The following is a 27,004-nucleotide window of genomic DNA, read 5'->3' as shown; positions in this document are numbered from 1 at the left end:
CGTGCAGTGTGTGAACACAGACGCGGGTTCCCTATTGATTATAATGGTGCAAGTCGCGGTTAGATTTTTAAAGTTCTAGGGTACTTCGAGGAAGTCTACAAGCAAGCCACTTACAAGGTAAGTACTTCGAGGGCCAACACACACTAGGGCACCGGAGTGTACGAGTTACCTCACCCAGGGAAGCCGGGTGCATAGGTGTCTTTTGGTGTCGGGTCGCGTAGCTGTTTTCTATGGAGACCAAAGAAGACTTGCTGCTTGCGTCGACTGAAGAAGTGTCCGGTGGTATCCAAAGGTGGATTCAAGATGGAGTCGACCTGAAAATAGAAGGGACAGTGTTCAAAGTCACTTACCAGTGACCGGTGGCCAGGAAGATGGCAGACCACGGATGTCGGGTGATTTCAGGTCGTCGATGGTGTTTTGACTCTTCGCTCACGAGGTCCAGGAGAGATCGAGGATGACCAGCGGCTGGATTTGGAGTGTCCCACGACGTCTGCAGCTGATGGCGGTTTCTGCACCCGGATTGGAGCCAACAAGCCTTGGCAACTGCAAGTCTCGTATAGACTGAAGAAAGTCGATGGTGCAGACCAGCAAGGTCTGAGGGACTCACCCAGCGAGGGTGAGTGAAGGCAGGCCTGGAGCAACCAGGGGAGCCCTTTTAGTCGATAAAGTCTTCGGGGACCCACTAACCAACGGGCAAGTGATCGCGAAGACGCCTCTTCAGGAAATGCTTCACAGGAGCCCACGGTCAATCGGGACGGGGTAGGCCTCTGATTTTCACTGCAAAACCTGCTGGAGGCGTGGGCCACAAATGGTCCAATGCACAAGTCCATAGGACGTCGTGAAGGGTTTGCACTCGACAATAGTGCATGGTATTGCTGTTCCTCGTCACTCGTGGGGTCCACTCGCCACAGCTTTGCTGAGGACTCACAATGGCCGTCGAGAAGTCAGGAAATCCACTTCCGGGGCAGCAGGGACTTCGAACTCCGGCGGGAGCGGGAACGTTTGCAACCGTTAATTAAGGTTTTTGGTGCCTGCCAAGCAGGGGAGTCACTCCTTGACTCCAAGGGAGATTCTTCTGTCTTCCAAAGGTAGTGGAACGTCGAAGGGCCAGGATTCTTCTTTGTAGAGCGTCGTCCAGGGTTTTCTGATTTGCAATGGCAAAGTTTGCTATCTTATAGTGAAGATAGGGGAGGGACTAGCTCTGTGACCACTCCTCTAGGAGGGTCAGGGGAGGGGGTGGTTACACCCACTTCCCTTTGTCCAGTTTCGCGCCAGAGCAGGGGCTGTTAGCCCCTGAACCGGTTTGAGCTGGCATATGCACAGAGGAGCCTACTGCTCCCCCAGTGCAGGACTTCAAAGCACTCTAGGAGTGCACCCACCCAGCCCCAATACACTAAATCCTGTCTGGAAGGTGGTGACACCTCCCTGTGACAGGATGCCTTTGGTTGGGCTTCCTCCACTGCGAGTTTTAGTCAGCAGCAGGAGGGCAGCCCAGTGTCTGTGCTGGTGGCATACATTTTGTGATGCCAGGGCTCTATAGGATTTCTATTGTTTTACATGTCGTCCCCTCTAGAAGGGTGGGATCATGCTCCCACATGATGGACTGATGTGGGGGTATGATTCCAAGTTGTTTGACACCAAACATGTTTTGATGCAGTCAGTCCAAAGTTAGCATTTTAATGCACTTAAAGAGTATATGGTTTAACCACATCCACAAACAGCCATAGAGAATAGACTCTGGTAGCTGCAGAGGGGCCCTGCTCAGGCAGAGGCACCCCCTCACATTGTAAACCAAGCACCCTGCCCTCAGGGTTGATAGTGCCTGCCATAGGGGAGGCTGATAGGTTTATATGTGTATGTATGGTGAGATATAGAAACCTATATCTCAGTGAGGAGTGCTAACACTACCTCACACAGGCTGCAGTAGCAGGCCTGTGGTGTCCGATTGTGAATGCTTCCCAGGGGTGGCATAATGCATGCTGCAGCCCCTGGTAGGCCTGTGAAGTGCCTATGCTCTAGGTAACTAAGGTACCATATACTAGGGGCTCATAAGGTACCACAGTATCCAATCACTAGTGCATCTAATATGCATACCAAGTCGTTTAGAGAGAACAGAGAGACTGGGGCCCTGATTAGCAGGGACCCAGCCAGACTAGGGCCAGAAACCGGTGTATACATCAGAAAAAAAGTGGGGGCAACATAAGTGCAGATCCTACTCTCCTACACCTGTGTTTTATTTAGCACAGTATATCCCACAACTCAACATCTCTTCACTACACCTAAGCACCAACTCTGCACCACCACCTCAATATCCCCACAGCACCATCTCTGCATTAGCACAGCATCATCTTTGCATCACCACAGCACTACCCCAGCATGCGCACACCATTTGCGCATCAGCACCACCTCCACATCAGTGCACCACCTCCGTACCAGCGCAGCACCACCACCTTCATACCAGCGCAGCACCACCACCTCCTTACCAGGGCAGCACCACCACTTACCCACCACTTACTTACCACCACAGCACCACTACCACTTCCTTACCACCACCTCCGTACCACCACTTCATCACCAGCGCAGCGGTTCCATGGCACCAGCGCAGCCATTGCTAGGCACCAGCGAAGCCGTTCCTCGGCACCAGCGTAGTCCCACCTCGGCACCAGCGCAGTCCCACCTCGGGACCGATTCGGCACCATCACAGCACCGATTCAGCAACAGGCAGCATCATTTCAGCATCAGCGCAGCACCACCTCAGCCAAGGCCGGCTTTAGCGCTGGTGGCGCCCTGTGCAACAATGTTTGTTGGCGTCCCCCATTAACCACCTCCGTACCGGATTCCCTCATCACCACCCTTAAACAGTGCCCCTCATGTCTCCATAACCACTCACTCTCAGATGCGTTTATTCATTTTATAGCGCCGTTGCCACTCATACAAATGTAGGGTGTCAGAGCCGCTACATCACACACACACACTACACAGAGACAATCAATCATAGGTGTGTAGATTAGTGTATAGGAAATGTTACAAAAAAACAGAGGACTACAAGGTACAGGCGTCACGTCATCCATTCTGGTAGACAGTATAGTTTCATAGTGCTTGGTCTGGAGAAGCACAAACTCTGAATTTAAAACTTAACACCATGGTTGGGGGTTCTTTTTAATAATCAGAATTGATTTCTATCCAAATGAACCCTTTCTCCAACATAAGGATAATGAAAGACGGGATAAAATCATAACGCTCTAATCTATGCCTTAGAGTTTTTATGCAGCTTTTTGGTGACAGTTAATAGCTCCCTATGTTCGGATTATAATTTATAAACTGCAAATCTCAAAAGGATCTCTTTGGAAAAAAACAGTAACCTACTGACGTGTTTGTATTATATGTGCTTTGTGATCTGAATGTTACAAGTTCTTTGCAGCAGGCATATAAACCCCCTGTGCTACCTTTCTAGGAGTCAAAACTTCCACTATACAAACCTCCATGCTCTCTCCCCATGAAGAACATTAATCACTTGAGTTATCTTGTCATTTATATTGTTGCTTGTAAATTTCTGGAAGCCAGGAATATGGCAGCAGGTGCTTTTAAAACCACACAATGCTTCCAAATACGACGCCTCACCCCAAGTCAGCACCCGGTGCATTCGCACCCCCCTAGAGCCGACTCTGACCTCAGCATCAGCAAAGCACCACCTCAGCATCAGTGCAGCACCTCATCAGCGCAGCATTACCTCAGCACAGTACAAACTCAGCACCATTCAGCACCACCTGAACACCAGCTCGGCACCACCGGAGCATCAGTTCAGCACCACCAACTAAACATCACCCGGCACCACCTCAGCAGCACTCGGCACCACCTCATCATCACTCACCATCAAATCCACATCACTCACCATCACCTCTGCACCAGCAAACCACCACCTCAGCACGACATAACTATCATTCAGCATCACCTCCATACCAGCACACCACCACCTCAGCATCAATATGCCCTCAGAATCTGGCACCTGTTGATTCTTCAGTTTCATCAAAGTTGGACGAACCCAACGATGTTGGTACGATCACTGTCAGACAGTGCTAGGGAACCCACTAGGTAAGTTAAAAGACCCCTCACACACCAACCTGGTTGGTGTCATGCTTCATCATTGGGGTCCCAACCGGGTGGCCGAATGCCCCCCGGTTGTGCTACAACGCCTGACTACAGCGGAGCTGGTGTGGTGCAAGAGTGTGATGTAGTGAAGGTTTAAAAATATCTCTGAGAGTCCTTGCCGTGGGAAGTTTATTGTTGGCGGCTCAGGATATGCTAAAATAAAGGTATGTGATGCAACTACGAAAGAAATTATTACTTGTGGATTTTGGGAACAGTATAGAAATAAGGTATTTTGCCTTGTGTTGTTGTGAGGAATTTGGCCTCGTTTTTGGAGATTTGGCCAGTGTGTTCCGCATCGTCCACTAGAGTTTGGATGCGAGTTTTCAAGGAGGAGCTGGGGTCATGTGTGAGCAACTCGTAGTTTTTGGTATCATTTAATAGGCGCTCGCATTCTCGATGATAGTCATCTTTGTTGAGTATTACCGTGCCTCCCCCTTTATCAGCTGGTTTGATTATGATCTCAGGGTTTGCTCGAAATTTTGGTATACGAGCAAACAGTGTTCAAAGAAATTGAAGCCCTCAAAGAACCCCACACGTTCCAAAATACAAGCAAGTTAGAACGGATGGCCCTACAATCACTGAAAAACAACCCTGAGATCATAATCAAACCAGCTGATAAAGGGGGAGGCACGGTAATACTCAACAAAGATGACTATCATCGAGAATGCGAGCGCCTATTAAATGATACCAAAAACTACGAGTTGCTCACACATGACCCCAGCTCCTCCTTGAAAACTCGCATCCAAACTCTAGTGGACGATGCGGAACACACTGGCCAAATCTCTAAGAACTAGGCCAAATTCCTCACAACAACACAAGGCAAAATACCATATTTCTATACTGTTCCCAAAATCCACAAGAACAAAACCCCTCCCCCTGGACGTCCCATCGTCTCAGGCATCGGGTCCCTATTGGAACCCTTGTCACGCTTCTGTGACCATTTTTTACAACCATTGGTCCAGTCCACCAGCACATACCTAAAAGATACCAAAGACCTCCTAGGACTTCTAGCGGACATACACTATGACCCCAGTACTTCTTTTTTGGCATCACTCGATGTAGAGAGCTTGTACACGAGCCTCCCACAAGATGATACCCTTAGACTACTAGAAGAGGCTCTCAATGACTCCGACTGGCAATACCGCACTCCCCCTTCTTTTGTACTAAAATGTGCAACTCTTGCGCTCAAAGAGAACTACTTCGAATACGAAGGCAAGCTCTATCTCCAGAAGTACGGCACTTCTATGGGGAGCGTTTTCGCCCCCAGCATAGCGGGTTTGTACGTATTCATATTTGAGACCAAACATCTCCTCAATAACAATTTACCACGCATTCCTCAAATCAAATTTTACAAACGATACATTGATGACATTCTTCTGATCTGGGAAGGATCCAGAGAATCGCTGGCCTCCTTCTGTGAATGGATCAACACGTGTGACCCCAACCTCAGGTTCACACACAGCTCAGACAGGCACCAGACCACATTCCTGGACCTAGACATAAAAGCAGTATCAGGAGGCCTTATGAGCAAGACTCACTTCAAACCCACGGCCCGTAACTCTCTACTACACTTTACCAGTTTCCACCCCCGAGCCCTTCGCGAAAACCTACCGTATGGCCAATTGCTTCGTCTCCGCAGAAACTGCAGTGACACCAAGGATTACAAGTTACAGGCAACGGACCTTTGCCACAAGCTGCACCAACGTGGTTACCCACCAAACATAACCAAGACAGCCAACAAGAGGGCCAGAAACCAAAATCGCGAAGGTTTACTGGAAAACTACATCAAAGAACCTACAAGTCCGCCACTAACATGCGTGACCACCTACAACACGGTGACCAACAAGGTTTCCCAAATTATTAAAAAAAACTGGAAAATCTTGAACACAGGCAACCTCAATTGGGAACCTCCCCTCCTTTCAAACAAAAGAGCCAGAACCATTAAGGACACCATTGTATCTACTAGACCGTCTCTCCTTCCCAGACCTGCCAACACGGTCCTAAACGCCTGGGGCCTTCCCAACATCAAAGGGCATTTTCCGTGCGGCAACTGCAGCGTCTGCCACATCACCGAGACGACCAAACACCTCAATTTGGAACCTGGCAAAACATGGGAACTACGCAAGCACACAAACTGCAACACAGAAAATGTTGTGTACCGGATAACTTGCCCATGTAAACTCACCTACATTGGCATGACTACTTGCAAAATAAAAACCAGGATCTGTGAGCACCGCAGCACAATACGCTGCAAGAAAAACACCACGAAAATGACCAACCATTTCCTAGAAAAAGGCCACACGACCAATGATATGAGATGGGTCGTTCTGGAGGCTTTAGACCATAACCTACCCAACATCCAGAGCCGCCTCTTGGAACAAGAACAAAGATGGATATATCGTCTGTCTAGCCATACCATTGGCTTAAACGACAATATCCCCTGGAACAGTCTCAGGAGATCCTAACCCTGCCCTTTAATTATTCATTTACTGACTTTGCCTAACTGCAGCCTCAGAGTATTGATCTCTTTCCGGGTATCCATTCCTCCACATGCCTGGCAGTACCACCAGCTCCTTCTCCTTCCACTATCCCCACGCTATCTCAGCGCTGCCTAATGTCATCTTGGTGCACGCGCGAATGAGCTTTCGCTTCTCTACCTCCCACTTCTCTCATTTACTGACTCGGCCTAACTGCAGCCATGAATGCTGATCCCCAACCTGGCATCTATTCCCCCACATGCCCAGCGTTACCTCCAGCTGTTTCTCTTCCCATTGGCCCAGCACCATCCCAGCGCTGCGTAATAACACTATTGCACATGATTAGTCGCCCTTTTACCTCCACGCATGCGCGGTACACCTTTACCTTCCACGCATGTGCGGCAGGTCATCACTCCGGCTCTGCACATGCGCAGGCTCCACTTCCCAGCCCGCGACCTCCGGTCAGTCAGCACGTATCCTATGGAGCCCATTACTATTTAATCTCCCTCCACCATGGGTCCCTCACCATCCGGGACCCGGGAGACCCCAGTAAGTGCCAGGCAGGTGCAGCTCTACGACCAAGTAAGGTGACGCGCGCTTTTTCTCGGTGGATTGGACATGCTTTCCACGCCCCGCCTCTCATGCCCGTTATTACCTTTCTCCTCACAGAAATTGTAGCTCGAGGAGCGCACTCCTCCCGCATCCTGAGCAGCGATCTCACTCAGCCATAGTCTAATTATTTTAACTTTCTTCTCCCCCCTCCCTAGCGCGGCGAACAGGGGCACACCACCCCTTCTTCAAACCCAGAACCTATTAAGCAACGTGCACTGCCACTTGGCATGTCAAACCTGCAAGCGTTCACTGGGTCCCTACTGTGACACAGCCCGACCATTATTAGTCAGAGGCCTCACGGTACTACCACCTATTTGCCTGCTGCATTCACTCACCAGGCACCCAGCGTGCATAGTTTGCACTCCTATCTGTTTTATTGCTTGTTTTGTCTTGCTTATCACCACTTGGTCTATAGAGTCAACAGGGGGACCTGCGTCTTCATAGCATCTATTAGTGATTTACCCTCGACAAACCCCAATTTTAGCAGCATGCTACACAAGCACAGTGTGTGTGTTGCCACAGGTACGACCATCCGAAAGTGTTTGTTCCTTCACAGCACGTAAGATTGCATTTTATAGTTGCTGTTATACTCAGCACAATATGTCATTGTTATACATGTTGTTGTGCTGTCTTCTTCCTCCCACAGGTCTTTTTTCGCTGCGGTGTCCGCAAGTTCGCAGACACCTGGTCCGCACACCTTAGCGAGTGTGTAGGTAATCAACCTTTTTAATTTTTTCACCCATCACGTGGCACCTTTCACTTTGCCACTCACTGGTCCTGTCGAAAGCCCCTTACATCTCGATGAGGGCTGAAACATGTAGACCTACAACACTAACAACTATTAGAAAATAATTTCTTTCGTAGTTGCATCACATACCTTTATTTTAGCATATCCTGAGCCGCCAACAATAAACTTCCCACGGCAAGGTCTCTCAGAGATATTTTTAAACCTTCACTACATCACACTCTTGCACCACACCAGCTCCGCTGTAGTCAGGCGTTGTAGCACAACCGGGGGGCATTCGGCCACCTGGTTGGGACCCCAATGATGAAGCATGACACCAACCAGGTTGGTGTGTGAGGGGTCTTTTAACTTACCTAGTGGGCTCCCTAGCACTGTCTGACAGTGATCGTACCAACATCGTTGGGTTCGTCCAACTTTGATAAAACTGATATATATACAGGGGATACAGACGCACCCCACGCTTCCCTAGCTCTCTCATTGTTCTCTACACCTGTTGATTCTTGCCAAATATCCGTCCTCTGGTTATGTTGCAGTTCAGGTACTATTTCCCAACATCCACCCGCCCATTGTTTATGCGCCCTGCCCACATCCCAAAACAAAAAATATATATCAAAGAAGCATTAGAACAAGCAGGAAGAAGTTGCCAGCATTTCAAGGACAAGAAAAACTAGAAGACATTTTTAAGTTAATTCTTTTTTTAAAGCGTTCGTTCAGTTGTACATAATGTCTTCTTGTTTATATATCAGGTAACAAAAATGCTCCGAAAACTATTTTATTGTAACTTCAACATACTACACAGCAGACACACTGCTCTACAACATAGCTTAAAGACCTTAGCAAAGCCAATAGCTCTGGCTAAACACTTATAAGGTCACAAAGGTGAGACCTATAGGCTATGCAATGCTTGTTTCATTGCCTGGCACTGTTATGCATACTGTCCACAGTAAGCTGCCAACAGTGCACGTCACAGATAGCTGTCTGAGACTAACACATAGAAGGATTATGTTTGAGGAAATGGTATCTGGTGAGTTTTCGACTTTTCTGTAGTGGACTTCATCACAGGCCACTATTGAAGGAGGAGTAGTAGGAGGTTGTATCTAAGTAAGGTTTGGTGCCGGATGTGGTTACTAAGCTAGAAATGCCTACCTATTCCTGTAGAAGGGTTGATTCCTCAATTCCGGATTCTTTAGGGGGGTTGGCATCTGGGGACATGCGCTTTCAGATATCACTCAGAGCGAAGGCACCAAGACTTAAGGCTTGGGTTCCTGCTGCATTCGGAAACATATTCACACCTGACCTAGTCTGGCTAGAACAGTAACAGAGGAGCTGTTGCAACAGAAATTCACCAACATGCATACAACATCCTAGAGTTTAAATGGCTCCTGTAGCTAAATGGCCCCTCTCAACCCAAAATGCTATTGATGGTTTGATTCCTTCCTGGGTACTGGTACAGATATATCTGTTATGGAGTCTTTTGGGACCAGCGCTTTTGTCCTGGACTCGCCTTCTCTCAAAACTATTGACTAATGTGCATATGAAAAGGACCAAGCAAGGATTGAGAAGATGTTGTCTGACCCGGACTGACAAACTTGCCTGACTCCCTCGACCCTCCGGCCAGGTCCAGCCATTTGTGATCCCACGGCCCTCCCCCACCCACCTGCCACACTGATGCTTCGGCAGGAGCCCCTAAAGCCCGGCACGCTTCTTCTGCTGCCTAATTCCCCCCTCTGCCTCTCATTGCTTGCCTCTTTGCACTTCTTCTCATGCTATCTGCTCTTCACTCTATCTCACTTCAGTTCTCTTTTTTGCCGCTTTTTCTGCTTCTTCGCACTTGCTTATTAGTGCTTTCACTCACTCTCTCTGCTCCTCACTTGAGCTTTCACTTTAGTTCTTTTTGTTGCTACTTTTCCATTCCTTTTGCCCTTTTTTTCTCACTCTCTTCACTCACTTTCACATTTGCTTTTCTTTTTGACACTTTTTTATTACTTTTTTCTTCTTTTCTCACCTTCTACCTTGGTTTTAGCTTTCCTCTCTGCCCTTCAGTTTTTTCTCTCTTCCTCCTTTTTTTTGCTTTTTTTTTTTTGCTTGTTGTCGCCTCCATAACATTTTTCCTATCTTAGTGCACTCCTGCGCTCTCACATGCTTATTCCTGCTCCTACAAAGATGAGCCCTTCTGTACCCAGCCCGCATCCATCGCCAGGACCCCTGGTCCTCCACCTTCCCAGCACAGCCCTAGATGCTACCTAGCTTCAGCCATCAATGCCCTGACCACAGGACACCTCTCCTTGCACTGCCGCCTGGTTGCCCTGGCCAGCTCCCAAGGTGCGTTCTTTAGCACTGCCTGCCGCTTCTCTTGTGCTACCAAACACATTCCCCTCCTCTCCCCTCACTATGCTTGCACACCCCTGCCTCTCGACACAGATACACAAAACTTGCCCCATCCTGAACACTTGTTCGCCCACCAAACACACCATCAAAATCTGGGGCCTCCTACCAACCTCTCCCGAAACCTACTCTTTCTCACAAAGACCTGGCCAACCTCAGCCCGAGACACTGCAACAGCCACCCTCTGGATACATGATCAAAAGGCTTGAAAGAACTAGCAAACCCAGAGGAGTAATCTCAATTGTCTATAAAGAATACATCTGATCCAATAATTCATCAACACCTGCAACCAACTGGAACACTTAGAGTTCAAACTCAGTATCTCCAACAATTCCACCCTGGGAGGAGCCCTGCTCTATCGGCCACCTTGACCTAGAGCCAACATTGGTAACATGGTAACACCAGACTTCATCGCCTCTCTTGTGCTCAACTCTGGCTCTTTCATTCAGCTTCCACCTGGAAGACTTTACCGACCTGTGAAACACCACCCTCTTATAAAACCCAAACTACCTGAGGCAACTAGAACACAATCTCCTAGGAAACATAGATCTCAGAACTTCTAAACCACCACCCTATGCACCAAGACTATCTCACCTGATCCAGCAACAACATCAACTAGTGGAACATCTCCTGCACAGGTGCGCTAGCCCCACTCAAAACAAATTCCACCTCGAGGACCAGACCTCAAGCAAGTTGGTACACAGATGACCAAGCTACAAACAGACATACAAATCAGCCCTCTGACACTACCAAAAGCACCAATAACTAAAAGAAAGTAATCTCCATAGTAATCTCCATAGTGATGGAATTTACCACTCTCGCTGCCTACTCAATGACAATCGCCCCCTCTCAGAAATTACTGGTCTCAGCTCACTCTTTACTTTCGCAACAAGATAATCACAATCTATGATAACTTTGCACCCCTTCCAACTGCACAGTACTCTTGCAGCCCTCCAACATGACTATGACCACACCAGAAGGCTCCCTGACCTACTGGTTCACCCTCACTTCCAAGGAAACCTTCGCTTCGCTTTCTCCAATGTTCTCAAGCCCATCTGCACCCAAACTAGCCCTGATCCTCAATGACCCCTTCACCACTGCTGCCTTCCCGAATGCCTGGAAACATGTCCTCATCCTGCCACTACTGAAAAAAAACCTACAGCCGAATCAACTTCAACAGCTAACTACAGACCCATCTCCCTGCTACAGCAACAGTTGCTGAGAAACTCCCCAACAAGAGACTGCAATGGCAGCCACCTCCTGGATCCACCCCAGTCGGGTTTCAGACCTAACCACAGCACCAAGACTGCCCTAATGCCACAACCAACGGCATCCGGCTCATTATGGAGTGTGACACATTCCCCACCCTCTTTGCAGCTTTTGACAGCCGATTCTCACCCATCTCCTCCATGAGACAGGGATTCAAGGAACAGCTTTTTATGGATCAGCTCTTTCCTCACAGGCTGCACACAGAAGGTCTGCTTAGTACCCTACACCTCTGAACCCTTTAATCTGATCTATGGCATCCCAAGGGATCATCCTTCACTCTTCAGTGTCTAAATGGCCTTGCTTGCCAACATCGTCTGAACCCATGGTCTCAACAGCATCTCCTGCATCATTAGGCGTCATCTGCGGCTCCGCGTCCGGTGGCGGCGTCATGCGCCGGAATAACGTCGTCGGAGTACTTAGATGCCGCCCTCGCGCGCTGACATCAGTTATTTTTTTCCGCGCCAGACAGCGCCGATCCGGGAAGAGCTTACCCCTTTAGTCATTTTTTGACTAAAACTTTTTGGACTCTTTTGTCTACTCGATTCGAACTGGTGCTGGTAGGATGCCTGGTTTTAAAGCCTGTGACTCCTGTCATCGACTGATGTCGGTGACGGACCACCACCGCCGGTGCCTTTACTGCCTGGGGGCTGACCACGATGCGGAGTCGTGCCTCGACTGCCAGGCCTTGACCTCGAAGGCTAGGCGGGAGCGGTCCTGTAAGCTTCTCGAGCTCCGAAACTCTGCTCCGCGCCGTTCACTGTGCCGGTCCAGGAGGAGGTCGAAGGACCAGTCGCGGAGCCGCAGCCACCACCACTGCTCGTCTGGATCGAAGTCTTCGGGTAAGCCGAAGCATGCTAAGAAGTCCAAGAGGCGACACCGCTCTTCGGACTCCCCTCGCCGGTCGCGCGACTCGGTCTAGGGTCTGGGTGGTACCACCCCCGCAGCTCCGCTGGAGCCGCGTCCGTCCCCATACCCACCGGTCCCTGGGACTGATGCGACTCCGGCGGAGATCAGTGCCTTCCTCTCGGCCATGAGGGGCCTGGCTCCGCCATCGACGCCTGCCGTCGCGGCTCCGGCCCTGGCGTCGACTTCAGTCCCGACACCGCAGGTCCCCGTGGGATCCAGGCCTGGATCTCAGTTGGTGCCGGTCGACCTCACGACGCCTCCTCCCCCGGCGCCGACACCGGTTCCACCCCCGGCGCCGTCTCCGGACGACGCCGTTTTCCGGTTCAGCACCGATGCAGCGCGGTCCGACGCAGATGGATCACAATTTCATCTACCGTCCGGCTCCGATTATTCCCCCTGTTTATCAGGAATCGGATGACGGGGGCGACTGGGAGGGGTCTGAGGATCCTCTGGCCATGCAGGCCAACTTATCTCAGGACTGGGCAGATGAGCTGGGGATGCCAGTGGTCTGGACACCTCCCCGGACACTGGTTTCATCTCTCCTCCGACTGTGGCTTCGGAGGAAGGTGCTGCATTTTCAGTGGTGCTGCGCAAGGCGGCCGAAGCCCTTGGGCTGGAGCTGCCTGCTGTGGCCGTGAGGACTAACCTCCTCACTGAAGTGCTTCAACTGTCAGCAAGCTCCTCGGAGCCTCTGCTGCAGTTCAATGAGGCACTAGTGGACGTTCTGAAGGGCACCTGGTTCAAGCCCTCCACAGTACCTCCTGTGGATCGGAGCGTGGCCCGGCGCCAACGCCCTGCTCCGGGGCGACCCCAGTTTTCTGTGCTAACACCCCTACTTCCCAATCCTCCTTTCCGTCCGCTCACCCGGATCGGGAATCCAAGAGGCTAGAGCAGTTTGGTAAGAAGCTGTTCTCTTCCCTTAGTTTGGGACTGCGGTCCTTGAACACCGCTTGCCTCTTGGACCATTATTCCCACTCTCTGTAGGATACGGTGGAGGACGTGCTGCCCCAGTGTCCGGAGGAGGCCTGGACGCGGCTCACCCAGGCTCTTGCCAACGGGCGGGATGCAGCACGACATGCTATTCGATGTGGACTAGACACTACGGACTCGCTGGGTAGGGCGATGTCAACCACGGTGGCGCTCTGCTGCCACGCCTGGCTGCGGTCCACATCTGTCTCAGGGGATGTCCAGAGCACCCCCTCATGGATATGCCCTTTGATGGCACTCGCCTTTTTGGCGAAAAGGCAGATAGTGCGCTGGTGCGCTTCAAGGAATCCCGGGCTACGGCCAAGTCCTTGGGCCTCTCGGGGCCGCGACCGCAAACTTCCGCCTTTCATCCCTTTCGTGGCCAAGGAATGGGCGTCCCCTCACGTCCGCCTAGCCACCGGCCGCAGATCCAACCTGCATGCGGACATGGATTCCGCCGAGGCGGTACTGGGGGTCAACATGCCGGTCAGTCCACATCAACCCCGGCAGCATCCGCTTCAAAGCCCTCCTAATCCGTGCTTTCAGGCCCATTCCACGCCAGTGGGAGGCAGAGTTCGCCATCCCCTGCTCCACTGGTGTTCCATCACGTCGGTCAGGTGGGTGCTGCAAATCGTCCAAATGCTCCTTCCCCTTTGAGACGACCCCTCTAGCCATGCCACTGCAGTGCCACCGCATATCGGGGGATCACTTCAATCTTCTACGGGAGGAAGTTGCAGCCCTCTTAGCCAAGGGGGCCGTCGAGCGCGTTCCTGGTCCAGAAGCTGGTCGTGGTTGCTATTCCCACTACTTTCTGGTTCCCAAGAAGGGCAAAGGGGTCCTACGCCCTATCTTGGACCTCAGGAGCGTCAACACCTTCCTCCGGAATGAGAGGTTCAAGATGCTTACACGAGCTCAGGTTCTGGCTGCCCTGGATCCTGGAGACTGGATGGTAGCGTTGGACTTGCAGGACGCTTATTTTCACATTCCTGTCCTGCCGGCCCACCGGCGTTACCTGCGGTTCATGGTGGGTCAGGAGCATTTTCAGTTCACGGTGCTCTCCTTCGGCCTCACCAGTGCCCCTCGGGTGTTCACGAAAGTGATGGCGGTGGTCGTAGCTCATCTGCGCCAATCAGGGGTTCCAGTCTTCCCCTATCTCGACGACTGGCTGTTGAAGGCGGGCTCGCCCCAGCAGGTCGTCTCCCACTCCAGACTACGTCCGACCTCCTGCATTTGCTGGGGTTCTCCATCAACGTGCCGAAGTCGCATCGGAGTCCCTCCCAGAAGCTCCTTTTCATCGGGGCGGTTCTGGACTCGGCGCAGTTCCGGGCTTAACCTCCGGAGCAGCGGGTCCGGGATATTCAGGCTCTGATTCCCATCTTTCAGCCTCTATCCCGGGTTTCGGTCAGGTTGGTGCTGCAGCTTCTGGGTCTGATGGCCTCCTGCATCCTGTTAGTGCATCACGCCAGGTGGCGAATGCGGGCTCCGCAGTAGGACCTGAAGTTTCAGTGGGCCCAGCATCGGGGCAACCTGTCCGACCATGTCTTGATCTCGGAGGGCACTGCAAAACAGTTGCAGTGGTGGCTCACGAACCGCGATTGGGTCAGCGGCAGATCCCTCTCCCTACCCCACCCGGAACACGTAGTGGTGACGGATGCATCCCTCCTGGGATGGGGAGGCCACATGGGGGAGGCGGAGATCAGAGGACTATGGTCTCCGGCGGAGTCTCTGCTCCATATCAACCTTTTGGAGCTGCGAGCGATCCGACTTGCACTGAAGGCATTCCTTCCCGTTGTCCGGGGAAGTGTGGTGCAGGTGTTCACGGACAACACCACCGCCATGTGGTATTGCAACAAACAGGGCAAGATGGGGTCGTGGACCCTTTGTCAGGGGGCTCTGCGCCTCTGGACATGGCTGGAACATCAGGGCATCACCCTGGTGGTTCACCATCTGGCGGGCTCTCTGAACGCCAGAGCAGACAAACTCAGCCGCCGGTGCATGACTGATCACGAATGGCGTCTCAACTCGGACATGGCGCAAGGCCTCTTTCGGCAGTGGGGAGAGCCTTGGTTAGATCTATTTGCCACCAAAGAGAACGTGCAATGTCAGCAGTTCTGCGCGTTGGAGTTTCCAAGGCGGCACTCGCTCGGGGATGCTTTTCGTCGCGAGTGGAGTTGCAGTCTGTTGTAAGCCTTTCCACCTGTACCACTTATGCCCAGAGTGCTGAAGAAGATCAGGCGCGACCGGGCCCAAGTCATCTTGGTGGCTCCGGATTGGACACGAAGGTACTGGTATCCCGAGCTACTCAGTATGTCAATCGATCCCCCGATACGACTGCCTCTTCAGGAGGACCTTCTGTCGCAGCAGCAGGGGACGGTCCTCCACCCGAACCTGTCCAGTCTCCACCTTTATGCTTGGAGATTGTTGATGCCATTTGACTTGCCTCCTGAAGTCTGCGATGTGATTCTGGCAGCCAGGCGTCCCTCCACTAAAACGGTATACGCCTGTAGGTGGAACAAATTTGTGGCAAGCAAAGTCTATGGATCCCCTTCCCGCCCCTCTTTCTGAGGTTCTCCTCTTCCTTTCTTTGGCCCAGCAAGGCTCTCCTCTGGGCACTCTTAAAGGTTATCTTTCTGCTATCTCTGCCTTCCTTCGGCTTCCTGATCAGCCTTCTCTCTTCAAATCCCGTTTGTTGTTTCTCGATTCCTTAAGGGCATTACTCACATGTTTCCTCCTGTCCCTTTCGTAATGCCTCAGTGGGATTTGAATCTTGTTTTGACATATCTGATGTGCGCTCCCTTTGAGACACTTCATAATTGTCCTCTTTGTCTCTTGACGCTTAAGACGGCTTTCCTGGTAGCCATCACCTCTGCTAGAAGGGTGAGTGAGCTCCAGGCTCTCTCTTCTAAGCCTCCTTTCCTTTATATTCATCCGGACAAGGTTGTGCTCCGCACTCTCCCTTCCTTCCTTCCTTCCTTCCTTCCTAAGGTTGTGACTGCCTTTCACATCGGGCAGTCTGTTATACTGCCCACCTTCTTTCCGCCTCCGCATCCCTCGAAAGAGTAAGAACGGCTCCACCGTCTGGACCCAAAACGTGCGCTCTCCTTCTATCTGGACCGCACAAAACCGTTCCGGGTGGATGACCAACTCTTCGTTGGCTACGTGGGCGCTAAGAAGGGGCGGGCGGTGCACAAGCGGACCATCTCTCGGTGGGTAGTTTTGTGCATCAAAGCTAGTTACTCCTTAGCTAAAAAGGAACCTCCTGTTGGGCTGAGGGCCCATTCCACTCGGGCCACGGTGGCGACGACTGCCCTGGGTCGGGGAGTCCCCTTGCAGGACATTTGTCAGGCAGCAACGTGGGCCACGCTGCACACGTTTGCCAAGCATTATTGCCTGGACAGCCAAGTCCGGAGAGACGGCTTCTTTGGCCGTTCTGTTCTCCAGGACTTTCTGGTGTGATCTGGGTTCGCAGACCCACCACCGGGGTTGGTATTGCTGGGGTATCTATTCTAAGGTGAGGAATCTAACTAACGTGTTTCTTTCAGATTAACAAGTTACTTATGTATCTGTAAGAAACATTAGTTAGTTAGATTCCTCACCGACCCACCCATCCTCCCCGTTCTGCGAACCGACATCTAGGGTTAAGGTTATCCTTTTCAGGGCCCTAGACTTTTTTGGCACCAGTGTCGGTCTCTTGCATGGCTCTGCGTTCCTGGCGCGGAAAGCTATGCACAAGAACTGACGTCAGCGCGCAAAGGTGGCGTCTTAAGTACTCCGACGTCATTCCGGCGCACGACGCCGACGATGGACGCGGAGCCGCAGACGACGCCTAGCGACGCGCAAGGGGTATTGCTGACGAAAACATTTTCCGGATCCAGCCTGACGCCTGGGGATTTTCTAAGGTGAGGAATCTAACTAACTAATGTTTCTTACAGATACATCGTTACCGAAGGCAAGTAACTTGTTCTTCAGGTTTATGGACTATATGTCAGAGGTCTCCCTCTGGATGGAATCCAACTGCTTGAAGCTAAACTCTGGTAAGACAAAGGCAGTACTCTTCGGAAGGAATGCTACACGGGTACTCGGCATTGTGGCCATCGGAACTGGAACCAACACTACCCCGTCCAACCAAGCCAGACACCTGGGAATCGTGATTGATAACCAGATATTGATTTCAGCCAGCACAACTGTTACCTTTTTTTGCTTCCACACTCTCAAGACCCCTTGGAAGATCTTCAAAGGGTCTCCTCTCAACACACATCAAACTATCACCAAAGCTGTAATCACCAGCAATCTGGACTATGGCAACACACTTCCAGAATCTGCCCAACTTACCAACTGGTTCCAGATCATCCAGAACCCAGCGGCCAGACTCTCACAGAATCTCTCACCCTGCACCCACATATCCTCTCACCTTAGAGAGCTCCACTGGTTCCCCATCCTCCACTGCGCTCCACCTGAACAGTCACATCAGCTTTCATACCAATCAGACACCTTTAATTGGCCAGCCACCTGTTCACCTCCATCCTGCACATCCAGAGAGCTGGCCCTGGTGGCTACACCTTCCAGTTCTTAGTTGGTGAAGGCTGGAACAAACTCCCCCTTCACATTAGAACTGTCATTCAAGGTTTGCCAAATATGTGGCATCTGGCTCAAATAATCAGATGTTCATCATTTGGAGGCAAAGTGAAAACTACTTACTTTTCAACGGTTAAGTCTCCGCTGGCTCTTCCATTGCTGCCTCTTAACCAGTAAAAGATCTGCCTCATTTTTCTTTTTTTTAGACTTTTTTTAGTGAACAGTTTTTATTACATTAGTAACAGGTCAATCAAAAAGTGGTTGGCAGAAAAGATAACATGGTTTTCCTGTGAGCGAGGTATTTCAAGGTAAAATGACGCTTTGACCTGTGTTCTGCTTTGAAGTTAAGACCTGATCCAGTCGAGAGCAGTCCCCTCTATGCCAGCTTCCTAGAGCCTTTGGGTTAGTGTGCCATGTTCTACTGTGTTGAAGACAGCTGAAAGGCCAAAGAGAGGTAGTGCAATGACCCCATCCCAATCTGTGTTTTTAAGGTCATCCCAGGTAGCGATCAATCAAAGAGGATTAATAAAGCGCATGGCTACTCATAGTGTGTCACAGCACTAGACAGGCTAGAAATCGACCCAGGCAGGAGCTGACCTACTGATAGGTAGTATGAAACAGATAAGTTTAAGATTGAGTCTGAAAACAAGTTCGTCCTTCATGGCCCAGAGGGCCAAATGAAGAGCATTCCAATCCTGGTCGGAAACGGGGCAAAGGAGGAGCCACCCCATTTTTTTCATCTTAGATTATAGCACGGTGCCTGAAGAGGTGAGAGATCAGGTAGGGTGATATGGAGTGAGCCTTTTGGCCAAATATACTGGTCCAACCCGATAGAAGGCTCTGTGGGCCAGTGTGAAACATTTGAACTTGATCCTCTCCTTAAGGTAATAACGGATATGAAACCCCCAGGGGACATCTTGAGAGTAGCCGTGAGGTCGCATTTTGTACCAGCTGGAGTTTCCGTAGCTGATAGGCCGTAAGACCCACATAAAGAGTGAGCATAATCTAGCTTGGACGTGATGATAGCATGAACGACACCTTCTGGGCCAGAACCGGGAGTAGGTGTAAGAATTTCCTTATAGACTTGAGAAGTCCGAAGCAAGCGCCAACCACCGCGGTCACCTGAGGCCCAAAAGAAATTAAATGATTAAATTTAACCACCAGATTACGCACCAATGTAGCTGGGGACAAAGGGAGGAATAAGATCAGGCCAGCAGTCTGCAACGAATGCAAATTCTGTGTGTCTTCCTGGACGGAATCCGGTTTGGAAGATGGAAAAAATTGAGTTATCATGAATGAATTGTGACATCTGAGCAAAATGCCACTTGGCATAGGTTGCTTGTGGAGAGGCTCAGTGTGTAGATGCAACTGAAGCAATAACTGGCAGCAGAGAGGGGAAAACGTGGCTTGTCCATGGAGTACGTATGTTCCCCTTTTATCTTTTACTACAAAATACAGCTCAAAATGGGGATGAAGTGGCACCTCAGCAAGACCCTAGCTTCTGCCCCACAATGAGACCTGCTGAAAGCATAACCAATGGAAGTACCAGCAAGATGCCTCAAGGGCTGCACTATGAGCAGATTGCTTGAGCATCAAAGTGTTCAGGGGTAACTGGACTATCCTGTACCAAGAAGGAAGTCTTTCCTTAAATTGGAAGGTTATGCACGGATCACGGACATTGATCCCTTGCTCTAAATGACTATACTGTCACAAGTAATTTGGCACGAAAACATGATTACTGTTAGCAATTATTGCAGTAATAATCGCTCAGTCAATAACTGCTGGCATAAATGTCCCCCTGGTGCTAGCATTACAGGTGCAAATTCAACATTGATGCAATATTTAACACCATATGTTTTTGTTGAGGGAAATACTTCACTGGTAAACATTGCTTGATGCAGAGCAAATAATTATCATTATGTTGGGACAAATGACTGCTTTGCAATTCCTTTTTTTGGGTGTAGTGATCAAGTTCAGTGTTAACCAACATAAATTATTTGATGTGTATGACAACAGACACAATTTTGTTTCTACAGTTCACAAACATTACCTTAGAATAAAATTAAAAGTACATTGGGTACTGGGGTTAAACTGTGCAGTCCTAACAAATCACAGGTATATGCAAATGTCCTATAATAAGAAATTCAGCAATGCCCTATGGCCAGGGATAAGATTCAGGACTCCAAAAAACAAGCTGTGGATATCAACCAGGTTCAGGAGGAGAGTGGTCACAAGTAGCAAAGATTGTCCAACTGTAAGTGTAAAGCCAACAGCATACGTGTTAACGTACTGAGCCGCCAAGTAAGTTCAATCCTCAAGGTTAAGGTATCGCTTTGAAATCAATATGGGTGACCACATTTTGGAAGACGATGTGATTTTTCAGGGAGATATTCTTGAACTGTAGATAAATGACTGTGGGCAAACTCTGGTGTGGCATCTTCTGTGGTGTGCTTGGAGAGAGGTGTGTTAACCTGGCTGCATGCTGCGAGTTCAGTCATAGGTGGAAATGCTTTAGAGATTGATTCTTTAGAGTGGTGTGTGTTGTGTATATTTTACCTTTTAGTTTTGTTTAATAAGGGGTGAAGCTCCTGGGGTTCATGCACAACTGGACTAGACCCTAATTAGTGATCCAAAGGCAGGTCAACCGGTCAGGTGGTTACACCACAAAGATCCACCAGAGAGAAAGGGAGAACTGTAGAAAAGACGGGTGGTGGCAAATATTTATAGTTTGATTTTTGTAATAAATATCCAAATACCCAAAGGTCATGTGTTTTTCTGTATTTATTTATAGAAAATAACAAAAGAACAGCCGACACGTGTTTCTCCCATATGGCTGGCACGCCTAGGGCTTTTTCAAGGCTGATTAATACACACCATAATCCTATCACAATGGTAGTAAAAACGAAACTTACAGAACATAAACATAAATCATAAATAAAAAATATAATAGACAACGTATGATATCAATATTTGGATAAGACTTCATAACACAATCAAAAGTAACTTCACTTGTTGAAGTGGAAAAAAGAAACGCATTTAAAAAACGCAAAATGAATAACAAAAAGGGAAAACAGGAAAGGTAGAACAAGAGGAAGTAAACAGAGGACAACAAAAACAAGAATCAGTATTTATAATTTGTTAGAACATACCCAAATTTCCAAATTTCATAATGATAGTATATGTGTAACAAAAGAATCCAGTGAGAATGTCAGTTTTAATATAGAACTCAAATTTCAATTTCTTAATGATAGCATATATAACAAGGGAATCCGGTCAAAAGTTTATGCAAAAATTGCTGATTACATAATACTACGGTAATCTTTTATTATGGTGCTATATAGTGAACCACAAGCAATCAGAGCTTCTAACGTGTTTTAACCAGGAGGAAAGTCACAGGGAAAATTTAAAAGCCTTTGAGCTCCCTCCAAGATAAATGTAAACTGATTGGTCACATAAAAAGAGAGATAAGACAGCCGTGCTGTAGAGAAAATATTAAACATCCATGCTAGCACAAGAAAAAGTTGCAAGGTGAGTATTAGAGTGTAAAAATGGTCTCAAAATTACTCGCCAAGTATCACAATAACAATTCCAATCTGTTTTAGTAGGAAAAAAAGAGGAAAGAAAGACAACTGGAATAAATAACTTTGTGGGGCTGTCAAGAAGTGATTAAATATTGGGACGTAATCCACCGCTGGAACTTCTGAAGATCTACAAAGCCATATGTGTCTCAACTGTTCTCTATGGAGCTGGGATTTGGGGTTTTGCTGACACTAACTTAATTCAACTGGTTGAGAACTCTTTTTAAAGATATGTTCTGTTGGCATCCACTAGTACATCCACCTATGTCTGTCATACGGAGCTGGGTCTCCCGTATATATCCGACCTCATAAAACTTGAGGCAATTCTGCTTTGGCATAGGATCTGGTTTAAGGAAGAGACTAAATTTAATAGGGACCCATTACAAGATAGTCTTAGGCTGGACGGTGCACAAAGCATACCATGGGTTAAGTATATTCGAGATTTTACTAAAGATATGGGTAATCCCGAATATTTTACCAACCCTAGCACCATCACTTTGGTATCCAGGAAAGACCTTAGAAAAAAGATCCTGACTTTCCTGGACACACTACGACTGCCGGGGCAAATCATTAAGCCCAGTGTCCTACAGCATCAGATGGTACTTACAATTTTTAATCTGCAGCCATATTTAGTATTTGTTCCCAGTGTTTTTGATAGGTTTTTATTAATAAGATTTAGATTGGGGACAATACATAGACTAGTCTCTTTCCCCAATATGAACGACTGGGCCAGGGAGTTACAACTATGTCCATGCGATTGTTTGTCAAATCAATCCTCTCTACATCTGGTTTTATTCTGTAAATTCTATAAGGAGTTAAGAAAGACTTGGATAGTCCCAATTTGACAGAACTATGGCTTGAGACAATGCCGCCCTGCGTTCATTAAGCTTCAGCTTTTAGAAAATGAGAATGTAGCTTGGAGGATGTCTATGTTCTTAAAAACAATATTGCATCAAAGAAAGAGTATTGCAATCTAGGAATGAAGAGGTGGCTTATTTTAGATGTATTGTTTTTATTCTTTTTATCGTACTTTTGATTGTGATTTAAATATACATGAAATGTACTTTTTCTATCAGACAAAAATGTGTATCTATTTTTAAATTTGTGATGTATTTTATCTGTGCTTTCTATGATTGTTACAATACAATCGAAATAAAGCTTTGTTTGATTTGATTAAATATTATGCATGTAACGTAAGACGCACACATCTGTCTGTTGTACGGTTCTAAAGCAAGTGTTAGATGGATCCTGAGTATTACCTTGATATTGGAGGAACTCGACAAAGAGGAGTATATCTATGACACGTGCAATGACAATGAGTGTCCAATACATCCTATAAGAACACTTTCACATGGTCACTCTTCAGGATGTTATTCCGCTCCTCCAAAAAGCAGCTTCATGGCAGCTCTCGACCTGAAGGGTGCCTATTTGAACATACCAATACACCTGGCACAATACTTCTATCTCAGGTTTATGTTAAAAACATTACCAATTAAAAGTGCATCCTTTCAGGGTCACTACTGCACCTCAAGTGTTTGCCATGTGCCTCACAGTTGTGGCCGCTTACCTGCACAGACAGGGTGTCCACGTTTCCACTACCTGGATGACTGGATGATCAAGAGCACCACTCAAAAACAGTGCTGCAGACACACTCTGATCACAAAGAACATTTGGCACAAGCTAGGTGTTGCCATCAATGCTGCCAAATCCCACCTCCAACCCCTCCAAATCTAACCCTTCTTGGGGGCAATCCACAACTCTGAAATCTGCAGGGCTTACGCAAACCCTATCCAGATACAATCCTTCCAGGCACTGCTTCCTCTCTTCCAACCTTGTCAGCTCACGGTCAGGACGGTCATGTGCCTTCTCGGCATGATGGCCTCATGTCAGATTACATATGTGCTGTTACAGGAGTGCTTAGCGTATCAATAGTCTCAAGCGGAGGATCAGTAGGACAATCTAGTGTTGATCAGCTGCCACACTGATCGCTCTCTGCAGTGGTGGAACACCAACAACCGGTTGCAGGAAGCTGCCTTTTCTCTACCCAGTTCCGCAGGCGACCATCACAATGGACACCTCTCTCTCGGGGTGGGGGACGCACTTACAAAACCTGACTGTCCAAGAGCAATGGGAATCCAGGCACTAGAGTCTCCACATCGACTACTTGGAGCTGTTCACTGTCCCCCTGGCACTGAAGGCTTTCCTACCCCATGTGACTAGCAAGGTTATCCTCAGCTGTACAGACAAAATGATGGCCAGTTACTTTAAGAAACAGATCGGAACTCTTTCTCCCAACTCTCTCAGCATGCCGACAGCATTTGGAGATAGTCTCTCCACCACAAGATCCATCTGCTAGCAGAATACCTTCTGGAAGTGGACAACGTCTTTGCCATCCTGCTCAGCAGGATGAGAGAAAAAGTCCACGATTGGGAACTCCACCTGCGAGTTCTCCTCCCCTGTTTCCAGCAGTGTGGTTCCCAGAGGTAGGCTTGCTTGCCACAGCAGAAAAAGCTAAATGCCCAAGCTTCGACCCCTGGTACTATCACCCCCAGTCCATGGGCAACACTCAGTGGATGAATTGGTCAGGGATATTTGGCTACATCTTGCCACCTCTCCAGCTACTTCTGTTTGTGGTTCGGAGGCTATGGCAGATGTCCCTCACTCCCATCCTGGTGGCCCCCACTTGAACCTGCCAGTCCTGGTTCACAATTCTGTTGGAACTCTCAGTAGTTCCTCAAGCGATGCTCCCCAATAAGCCAGACCTCCTCACGCAGACCATGGAGAAATCAGACACACTGCCTCCAAATCATTCAGTCTTGCAATCTGGCTCCTGAGGTCTTAGAATTTGAGTAGCTTAATCTACCACAGAATTCATGAGCACACAGACCTACCACACACGCCTGTTACGCGGCCAAATTGAAACACTTTGTCCATTATTGTCATTCCAAACAAATCATCCATTTGTTGCCCAGGGTTCAGGATTTAGTCTGCTACCTACTTCACTTGCAGACGTGTGGCCTACCCTTCATTTCCATTTGCCTTCGCTTGGTCGCAGTGGCTGCTTATCTGCAGAATAGGCAACACATTTCCCTCTTCAAAATACTAGTCATTAATACTTTCATGGGGGGGCCTCAATAGGATTATCCCGCTTCTGGTACCCCCAGCACCAACGTGGAATCTCAATGTTGCCCTCGCGAGACGGTGAGCTCCAGGCATTAATAACAGAAAAACCTTTCATTCAAGTAAACAGGAATAGGGTTGCCCTACGCACCAATCCCAAATTCCTTCACAGGGTGGTCTCATTGTTTCACCTGAACCAGACCACTGAACTTCCGGTCTTCTTTCCACAACCTGGCTCCAATGTGTAACGGGCTCTCTATAATTTAGACCTAAAGTGAGCGCTCATGTATTACGTAGACCGGGCAAAACCTTTTCAGAAAGATGCAACAACTCTTTGTTGCATTTTCCGAGCCCCCTAAAATAGATTGCTTGAAAAAGAAAAAAAATTCATTTAAAAACAAAGGGCAGCTAAATTAATCAGAAAATTAGTGGGCACTGGACATGACTGTCATCTGTTGTTCAAGATGTGTTCCATCACTGCCAACGCTTCATCCTGTGGTATGTTTATATAGAGCGAGAGAGACTATGTCCATTGATACCAATATTTTGTTACTATTGTCAAAAGGCAAGCCTTTGTACTTTGTAATAAAGTCCATTGAGTCTCTTACATATGATTTAGTTTCTTGAGCTATAGGCTTCAGAAAAATGGCTGTGGGTGCAGGCTGACAGGCAGAGAAATGATGCTGGACCTCTGTGCTGAGATCTCCAGGATGCAGGATGGCCCTTCTGTGGTACCAAATAGTGTGCAAGCTGAAAGAGGTATGGGCGATAAAGATAGTGGTCTGAGGAGTAAGGTTGGATTTGATAGATGCTGGGGTTGCCGGGTGGTCTTTGATAAGCAGATCCTGTGTTTGCCAGACAGTCCTGATGGGCTCTTCTGGGAAGGTAGCCCAAGTAAGATCCCAGTGGGAAACTTAGAAGAAGTTACAGACCCTCTATATTGTGAATGATTGTGGATGGTCCTGCTCCTACTCACTCTTGTAAAACAACAACTTTTAATAACACACCTATGCATTATCGATTTACATGAGGCAGCTAAGATAGCAAACCGCCTTCCCTGGATATAGCTATTGGGAGTCTTGGAATGCAATCCGAATAACGTCAATGTGGCATAATAAGTAATAAAGTATAACCCAGGTTGACATTGGGGCTTGGTCTCTTTCAGGGAGCTGCTAAGCGATGAGAGAATCCCAGGACTGTTATTGGACGGTATGAAATCTGCCATCAAGAGGCAGCGGAAAAAAATCAAAGCTAAAATGTTGGGGATCACTGAGTCTTCTGAAAGCAGGTGAGTGTACCAGAGGACAGAAGTGGATATTCTGTCCACTGAGATATGCACTTTGATAGTAATCCCATAGTGTCTTGCGGCCAGAGTAAGTAAGGGACCCTTTGGCCCTTAGATTGCCATTGAGGGCTCAAGCGTCCACGTGTCAGTGGTGAGGTCTGAGTTCAATTAATGAGTAGAATGTGATTAATGGATGGATAGCTTCTATTTTTGTGATGTTGGGTGTAATGTTTGGGGACTGGGTGGCGGAAGTTAAGTACTGGCTCAATGACAAATTATCTGCATTTGGGACATTTAGCCATTAATCTCACCAGTCAGTTAATTTCTATGATTTTGTTCAAATGCCTTTCTTGGAGAATCCGGAATATTCGGTTTTTCACATGGTTTCTGTTTTGTTTTTTACCTCTGATGTGAATGACAGGAGGTTTGTTCAGTACAGCTTGCTACACAGTCCAGAGATGAGACAAAAGAAACACCATAACAAAGAGGGATCAGAATGCCTGATTCTCTGAATTTCTTGTCTCTTTGACCTCTCTTTTTGTGATGTTTTATTCTTATGGGATGGAACTTCGATCTTTGTTATAGGCATTTACGAGTTTCAGGATGGGAGGTTTTTCCTTGCTTTGAGGTCAAAACAAATATATTGGTCTTTCGCTGAGTTCCGCAGTGGATATTTGTGACTTACCAACCTTGTTATGTTTTGTTACACAGTGAAGAAGAGGACGGTGCATGGCCACAATCACCTGAATCGGACTGTGTTGATGCTCGGCTTCCAGAGTCTAAAATTTGGAGACTGTAAGTTTTCAAATTATGTTAATTCGGGGATGTAACAGTGAGATGAAATGTGGATAGACGGTTTCATGGCTCATTATTAGGTGAACCTGAAATATTTAACACTCTGTTTTATGCAGTAGGATCAAAGTAACTATAATTGTTG

At 48.3% G+C, this 27,004-nt stretch overlaps 1 protein-coding gene across 1 annotated transcript in view; it reads left to right on the top strand.

Moving 5' to 3' along the window:
* RILP (Rab interacting lysosomal protein) overlaps window positions 1–27,004 on the top strand; it is a 130,290-nt gene that overhangs the window by 85,535 nt on the left and 17,751 nt on the right. The window contains exons 6-7 of the mRNA XM_085649061.1: window positions 25,948–26,070; window positions 26,779–26,862. Of these exons, the coding sequence (XP_085505187.1) occupies window positions 25,948–26,070; window positions 26,779–26,862 (207 nt within the window). The remainder of the gene's footprint in view (window positions 1–25,947; window positions 26,071–26,778; window positions 26,863–27,004) is intronic.

The sequence above is a fragment of the Triturus cristatus genome, chromosome 3_2 (assembly GCF_964204655.1).
Source record: "Triturus cristatus chromosome 3_2, aTriCri1.1, whole genome shotgun sequence".
In the NCBI taxonomy this organism is placed as follows: domain Eukaryota; kingdom Metazoa; phylum Chordata; class Amphibia; order Caudata; family Salamandridae; genus Triturus; species Triturus cristatus.
This window is presented reverse-complemented; position numbering and strand designations above follow the sequence as displayed.